Source organism: Primulina huaijiensis, chromosome 18, assembly GCF_012295235.1.
Source record: "Primulina huaijiensis isolate GDHJ02 chromosome 18, ASM1229523v2, whole genome shotgun sequence".
Taxonomy (NCBI): Eukaryota; Viridiplantae; Streptophyta; class Magnoliopsida; order Lamiales; family Gesneriaceae; genus Primulina; species Primulina huaijiensis.
In genome coordinates this window covers 9,798,455-9,807,294 of record NC_133323.1, presented here as the reverse complement: position 1 = coordinate 9,807,294, position 8,840 = coordinate 9,798,455, and the positions used below count along the sequence as shown (strand labels likewise).

The 8,840-nt window shown below is 35.2% G+C and overlaps 1 protein-coding gene across 1 annotated transcript; it reads right to left on the bottom strand.

Annotated features, from left to right (window-relative positions):
* Window positions 1-1,112: 1,112 nt before the first annotated feature.
* LOC140964564 (SUPPRESSOR OF GAMMA RESPONSE 1-like) lies at window positions 1,113-5,741 on the bottom strand. The gene is made up of 6 exons (XM_073424433.1): window positions 5,575-5,741; window positions 4,089-4,230; window positions 3,200-3,386; window positions 2,604-3,091; window positions 1,525-2,109; window positions 1,113-1,439 (listed from the first exon to the last, which is right to left on the bottom strand). Exons 1-6 carry the CDS (start codon window positions 5,580-5,582, stop codon window positions 1,371-1,373), a joined length of 1,479 nt encoding a protein of 492 aa, XP_073280534.1. The 5' UTR covers window positions 5,583-5,741; the 3' UTR covers window positions 1,113-1,370.
* Between the last annotated feature and the right edge of the window lie 3,099 nt (window positions 5,742-8,840).

The window sequence follows — 8,840 nt, the reverse complement described above, 5'->3', positions numbered from 1 at the left end:
CCAACATATTAAATAATTAAAGTTATTAATGGACTTTGATTAATTAATTAAAATAGTTGGACTAGCCCAATTAATTAATCAAGTCCATTAATGTTAATTATGGAATGTAGGTCAAGGCTATTGTTTTTAAGGAAATAAAAGAAATTTGACCTAGCCTCCACTAATATTCCATGCATGATTCACGAGAACAATCTCTCCAATTCCTCCAAAATTTGTTTTGGCCACTCTTCAAGAAAAGTTTTTTGAGTTCTCTCTCAATTTTTGATCTCAACGTAAAACTTCTTTCAAATATTTTAGTGCTATTTGAGAGAGGAACAAATCTTCTGGTCGTGGACTTGATAGAAGGAGTTCTTGAAAAAAGTTCGTAAGGATTCATCAAAAGCTATATCCGCCTATACCGGATTAGTTGGAGCCAAGTGATTTAATTCACCAAAGGTATAAAATTTTAACGCCCTATGAATGTTTGATTCAATAAACCATACGAGTGCCCAAAACAAATATATTTTGATTGTCAAAATAAAATAAAAATTTTAAAACTTCCGCTGCGTTTGAGCACGAGAAAATCGAGATCCAACATAAACATCACTCCACTCATCCTGAAATAATGAGAGGAAAGTATATATGAGATAGTACGATGTTTGAATAATGTTTTTGGCTTTTAGGTATGATCATCCGAGTTGCAAAGATGTAGACAAGTGATTCTTGTGTTCCAAATATGAGTTTGTGCATGTGTCGAGCCTAATTATAATTAAAATACAAATTGTCCTAACACCGATTTTGTATTTGGATCAGATCAACGCGAGGGTCGAAAGGGATGACAAACCAGCCTACCGAGGGTTGTAGAACATTTAAGTCCCTTGTTTGAAAATTTTAGGTGAGGAAATTTTGAGGGTTTTTTCATTTTTGGTATGTATTTAGTTGCCTTGGTTTTATTCTTTTATTCATATAGGGTGGTGGCCATTTCTTGGGGAGTGTGATCAAGAGAAAAGTAGAGAAGAAATGCGAATAACGTTGGATTTCAACAAGGTTGAAATATAATTGTCAGATAAACATGAAAATATAGGGTTTACGATGATAAGCATATCGTGTGTTAATGGGAAGGCAACGAAAAATATCAGATAATATACACAACCAACTGCAGAAATGTCAATCCAGTTGATAGAGCACCGGCCACAATGAGGACCACACCTGGAGCAACTGATGACCAGTTTCATGCAAAAAAAGTTTAAATGATACCCCGAGAATTGTTCAAGCAGCAGTTGCAACAAAACGAGACATCATTCAATACAAATACGTTCGTTTAGCAAGTCAAAAGCTTCACAAAAGGTGGTGAGCTACCATTTCTTTGATGACAGTGTTCAGTTCAAGTTCTAATTGATTGTCTTGCCTCCTATTACGCTTCCGCCCCACGCAACATAACTGTCCTGTGATTCGAACTCCTGCACAAGTCTTCGAATTACAACATGAACTATGAAAGCGAGCTGCATTAAGGAAGAACTCTTGAGTAGACGGCGAAAAACTTACAAGTTGGCTCAACCGGAAATCAGGAGGTGTCTCAAGCTCTATGTTAGCAGGATCAGGAACCAAAATTTGGCTCAACCGGAAATCAGGAGGCGTCTCAAGCTCTATGTTAGCAGGATCAGGAACCAAAAGTTGGCTCAACCGGAAATCAGGAGGCGTCTCAAGCTCTATGTTAGCAGGATGATGAACCAAAGGTTGGCTCAACCGGAAATCGGGAGGCCTGTCAAGCTCTATGTTAGCAGGATCAGGAATCAAAACTTGGCATGCCTCTAGATCCCTCTTCAAATGCTCAGGCCCTAGACGAGCATAATCAGAAAGACGGGGCTTGGTATTCAGTGCTTGTACATCTGCAATTTCATCCCTATCAGGGGATTGGCTTCGCAGAAGTTCGTCGCACAAAGATAGCCCTTCTACCAGTTGCTGAGAACTAAGCAAAAACTGTGACTCATTTTCCCACCATTTGTCTTCAGCAGCTGCCTCATCATCCTCGTTCCCTAGTTGATCAGTTTGAATATCCATATTATTGTGAATTTGATCACTGGAAGGCTCAGAAGTTTCCTCCTCTTCAAGCATGTGAGCCCCATATAACTATAACAAAACAGAAGTTGAAAATGAGAGAAAAGCGCAGATGGACAAATAAATTAACAGACATGAGAGAGATCATCTCGACCAAGTTGTGCTCCAACCAACACAAATGAATTTATCATGTTTTTAGAGGTAAGATACAATGGGAGCAACGATACGCCTGATTGTTTTATGAGGCAGTCTTCGTGGTACACCCATCAAAATGTGGTGTTTGAATAGTTGAATGATTTAGGATCTACAGCTTTCAATATAATGATAAGCCATTCGATGTATTTAACAGGAAAAATCAACCGCTGACAGATAACATAGATTGAGGATGACAATGGAGAAAAAATATCCAAAAACTCAACAACTTGAATTCGAATTATAGCATTTCCTAAAGGAAGATAACATAATGGCATCTATATTAACAATACACCAAAGTAAACTCCCATGCTTCACCAAATAGCCAGTAATGCAAAAAAATAGTTATGGCCATGATAGAAAGTCAGACTTACCTGTGCTACATGAAGCGTAGACTCCTGTTCGGGCTCAAGGCTAGAGAGTCTACTTTCTGTACAAGGAGGTTCAGGAGTCACCAACTTGGGTGTAACAGGATCCACTTTAGTAATCATGGCTTCAATACCTTCGGAAATATCTTCTTCGATTTTCTCGCTCTGCTTGCCTTGTGGCTGCTGGTAAAACACTTTCGAGATAACATACTCCCCCTCTCTTTCATCTTCCCCTGTCCCGAGGTGATATTGATGCATCACCCAATTCGTCTTCTCTGCCTTTCCACCTCGAACTGGGCTTATATACAGAACCATAATCTTCTTGCATCCTTTTTGTACGCCATCCAAGAAAACAGGCTTTGTGCGGCCAGTCTTATGCCAACGAACATCTCCTAGATCATCGCCATGTATTTTCCGACGCTTTCGTGTTCCAGTATTGTAAGCTTTGATCGCTAGGTGAAAAAAGTGTGAAACTCTTCCATCTTGTTTCACACCTGAAAGTGCCATAATATTTTGAAGCGATTATGGCTAAAAACAAACAAACTAAGACTAAGAGAAAGAAAATCAAGAAACAGATGGAGAACGATATATTGTAGTGTTACCAGGTAAATTTTGAGGATGTGTATAACAAATTCCATCATCTTCTTCGACAGTAGGAATAAATTCATCGATGAAAGGATGAGGTTTCATATTATGGACACCAACTTTAGCGAGTAAGTGCCACATTATTTCTTGATCAGATGGATCAAATTTTACACCACTGGGTAATCCTGGCCACTCATGAGCAACCTATATAAGAAATGAATGATGACTCGGTCAATACTCTTACTCGTCCATTTTAATGGCTAATATAATATTGCTATACATAGAAGGACCAAAGATTTGAGCATTCCTGTTCTTTTATTTACATAGAAAGATGAATCACAAAATGTTATAAATGCCAGTCAAATCTGAATAGTCTAAATTTCATTTAAAAACAATAGCGTTCATCTCCAGTTAAGTCCTGCAGTTAAATTTCATTTAAAAACGAACTTGCACCAATCACGAACTATAAAGAACAGAGTCCAGAAAAAGTATATCCAACATGACATATTCAACATCGGATTGTTTTTTTGGGTAACAACACATAACCTCTTAGCTATCACGCAATGAATATCAACAACAAAACTGGCCTGATTTTAAGAGTATAGTCAATCCATAAAACAAATTAAGAATTTTAAGTATGATGTGACTACAAGTTTTTCAACTACTTTCTCGTTGAGTAGTGTCTATATGGGGAGGGAGAGGCTGGAGAGCCTTTATCCTCCATGAGAAAGCATACACAAGAATGGCACTCAAGTGATCTGTAAATGTGTTCGTCCAGAAGAAGCCATATTATCAAACAAGAGATACATGTATTCCATTGCAAATCGTGTATTTCATGAAAATAATCCTAGAGACATTAGTATACAAATAAAGAGGAAAGACAGAATAGGGAGTTTCGAGTCATACATCGCTATTGTCAATCGTAAATTGGCAGTTTGGGCAAGATTTTGTTGGATTGCTACTCCAGCTGACTTTTAGCGGATCACACTTACCGGATGCACTCCTAATTTTAGTGGCAATTCTGTTGGGGTCGACCAACCATGATGGCCTGCAAGATACGCAAAAGGTAAGAAATCGTGAACTTCTCCAAGAACCAGCATGAGAAAGAAGATGGCTTCTACACATTGTATAGTCTTGACTCTTGATGTGATACCAAACAGCAAGAGCAAGATGCAAAACTTACTGAGACGTCATTGAAAGAACACAATAATCTTAAACAAAGGATTCCATCACACTAATACAGTAATACAGTTTACTGGAAGACAGTCCCTCATTCCCAAATTGAATGCTCCTGTTTCTTTTTACAGAAATCTACAGATGATGCACCTCCTTTCACTAATGTAAATTTTATTTCCAAGAGAGGTATTTATAAAATATTACCATGCCTACTGACTCTTCAACTTTTTCAGTTCTCATTTTAATTCATGCCAATTCAATAGTACTTCCCTTTCAATTACCCAGAAAAAAATTCCTCAATTAAATGTTGATAATTGAGCACCTGGAATTCCAAAAACCAGAAAGGGACCAATCACCGTTGACCGGAAAAACACAGTCCTTCCGATCATGGCAATAACTCTAATCACTCGCAGATGCAAATAATGTAAGAAAAAAACAGTAGTCTGGCCATATTTTCGCAAACATTCAAATATTTGACCATTTACAGAATTCAAAATGTTTCCCTTTTCTATAAAAAAAATGTTAGGCCATAAAACTTCTAACTATTCTAAAATAAAAACCAAATAAAGTATTTTCAGATAACAGTTTGTAGAGATTGTATTGGTACGAAACCCGTCGTGGACATAGTTACAACAATTCTCAGTAAAATTTAACCACAACATCATCAGTTCTTTAATTAAACTACACAAACGCATATCTCCACAATGCTGAAGACATGTAAATCTTACAGTCCACACTTTGAAAGTCCACTGCCCCTCGGAAAATAATCATACGATAATGAAAACGTAGGCATTTTGAATACTACAAAATCATCATTTATGTCAGAAAGAAATACAATAAATTTACCAACAATCAAAGCACTTCATCCCATCAAAACAAAACAAAAAAACCAACCCAAAATGCGAAACAACTCCCTTTGTCACTAAATAAGAACCCAACGCAGTATTGACTTCAAGATTCAACTAACGCCAACAAAAATCGAAACTTCACGCAAACAGTTGGTCAAAAGAATTTCACAATAAAAATGGTGAATTTAGCATAACGCAGCAAAAGGGAACCCACTGTAAGAATCGCGATGAAACTTAACCACAAGATTCAAGCATAAACAAAGAAAATATGCCTATTATCGCATCTACCAAGCAATGATTCTACTAAAAAAAAGTCTTCACTCAAATGTGGGCACATACAAAACAGAAAAAGGGATCAAAGAGATTACCCAGCCATAGGAAGAGCTTTTTCCAATCCGCCCTTCGGACTCCACCGGAGCAAAATGATTGATACGAAAGTGCAGTCTTGGTTCTCGGAAAAATTGATTTTTTTGGGTTTTACTGTAGTGCTTTATTTTGAAACTCGAAAGCGCGTTTAATGCTCTGTTTGGCTCCGGGAGAGGAACAGTAAAAATATGGTGAAGTGTAAGGTGTAAAGTTGCTGCGCGATCTGATCCACCAAACGATTTCATATAGTCTTTATATACATCAACATCTTTTACTAATTAACATATATTTTACAAAATACATGATTTAATGATATTATTAACAATTGATATTTTCATTGTTAGTTTAACAAATATTCTTAAGTTTTGGTAATAAAAAAAACCATTATTACCAAAAAATATCGAGTTGTTTCAGGTCAAACTAACATTCTTATGTATTTACATATTTATAGTTGCTGGACAAGTCAAGCCGCTCAAGCTGTGGACATCATATCATCATCACCTATATTTTCTTTCAACTGGACCACTTTATTAAAATGTATTCAGAGTCAAATCGTTCAACTCTAATCCCAAACCAACTGGTCACACTTTCAAGATGGATACAATAAACTCACTTTGTTCTATGCTATCACATAAAATATCACGTACAATATCCTACCAACTCCCGATTCACATAAATGTTTTCCAAAATACCAAAATTCAATCAATGTTTCATAAGATAAAAGAGTCAAAGTCGTAAAATGTAAAGAAGAATTAAATGAGAATTTAATGTAGTTTACGATAAAGAGAAGTTTACAATACCACTCTGTCGGAAATTAGTACAGATGATTGTTGAAATATTTTCCGATCGTTGGAAGACTGTATATAAATATGCAGATTCAGAACTACAAAACCACAAAAAAAGAAGATTTGGGCATTCACAATCTGTAATATACAATATCTCGTGTACACTTATTCTTTCAAATATCAAGTCGCTCACCTAGCACACACTTACATGTTCTTATCGGATCATCAAATATCAACTTGTGTTATCCTATCAACTCTAGATGTTCAATGCCACCTATTGAAAAGTTTGTTGTTTCTGGTGAATCGAGGGTTCTTAAACAGCCAGAGTTTGTTGAGTTGTCACTAAGAGTTTTGATTTAGGCACTCATAAGTCTTAATCGAAGTGAGTTATATAAAAATTGTACTAATCAAAGCTTTTTAGTGAATTCATTCCTAAATTGAGAAAGAGTGAAGTAGGAGTTATTCTCCGAACATCAATAAAATCTTGTTTATTTAATTTACCCACTTACTTCGGTCTTTATATTTATTTGTCTAAATGTGTTAATTGATTGTTTGCATTGAATATATATTATTTCACTAGTCTAGCCAGATCGTTTCCATACTCAAAATTCATTTATTGGTCCAATTATGTCTAGCCATTCAAGTAAGGGTTTTACATTAAAGTTAGGTCAAGTTTTGTAAAATATTTTAATAGGGTTTATTCACCTCCTTTAAATTCTATTTCAATCCTAACATTCATGCTTTCTGTCTTTGAATTATTAAATATCTACATGATGTATACCATATTTGTAAGCTAGAGATATTTTACTATAAAATAAAAGAAACTTCATTATAGTTTTACCTGATAAAAAATTTACTTGCATATATGTTTGTGCTAAAAATAAATTTTGAACTCAATATAGTAAACTCATTAATTTTGACGAGAAACCAAAGTGGATAATTCCATAAATTTTGGTCAACAGTGATAAGCAATGTTGCGGTTCAAAATTAGTCCGACCCAATTAATAGAACTAATGTTGCGTATTTTCTGTCCGCAAGCACACGGTTGTCAAGTTTTAATATAAGAGAATAAAATATCGTTCTCACAATGAGTGTATATATAAAAGTATATCAGTGTTTGTAATTAAAATAGTCATAATTTTATCTAGAAGAATTAATAAGAGGTTTAGTTTACTGAAAACGAATTAATTGATAATAAATATTAATCAAACCGAATTGAGCAAATATTAATGAGAGAAAATATTTAGAGAAACGATTTCACTTAATTCCCACGATAACTATTCCTGATTGAATTTATATTCATGAATTCAATTTATTTAATAACCAAGAACACTTAATTATTTTATTCTCTATTTCCCAATTGAAGAATAAAGTGTATCATTCAAACTTCGATTCAAACATTCCTAATAAAAATATAAGTTCAAATGATATATGCAAATGATGATCTTGCCTAAGCCCCGCTAAAGTCATACGCCTTACGAACAGTATAAAAATTTAACGATATGTCTCTAATGATCCATAATTCTAATCCCTCTCCCGAGTTGTAGAATCAATATGATNCAAAGAAAAATAGTTTAAATCGTAAAATTATCAAACACTTGACCAACCCTGAAAACATTATTTGAAAAGTATAGCACATATTATAACCTTTCAAAAACCGCTCATAACATAAATAAAAATCATAGAATATTTTTAACATAACTTAAAATCATAAATCATAACTAGTGCGGTAAACTAGCGTCGGTCCTCGGGTTATGTACACCTTCAGTCCAACAAAGTCAACCATCAAGACCTCCATAAACATTACTATCCTAATAACCTGCATCAATCAGACCTAGTGAGTCTAAAGACTCAACACACCATAATCTTGATAACAACATAATACGTATACAAATCACATACAACAATGAAAAATATTTGTAGTTAAAATATTGTTTTCATGAGGATGCATAAACTTTAAACATAACCATTTTCATAAACATTTTCATGATGCGTAAACTTTAAATAAAAACATTTTCATAATCTTTTCATAAACATTTTCATATCGACATAAACTTATTTATATTCATATTCATATCCATATTCGTATCCATATTCATGTTCATATTCATGTTCGTGTTTGTTGAATTCAGATCATGATTGTGACTCGTATTCTTAAACGTATTGGGCGATGGATCCATCTACATGTAACCACAGTATTGGACGGCGGGGACACCAGCAACACTCTCACCGGTCAACTGGCCTTGGCCTATCTTCATAATATGGAAATACGATCGTCGGGGCTCTCTCGGGGGCCTTCTCCCATAGACGGGTTCCCTCTGAGGCCTTTTCCCACGCATGGGCTCCCTCTGGAGCCTTCTCCCGAAAATGGGCTCCCTCTGGGGCCTTTTCTCCTCACGTTATCCCAAAGCATATCATCATATACATATACATATCCGTATCCAAGGAAATACTGTAGAGCCCGTAACTTAGACTACGTATAA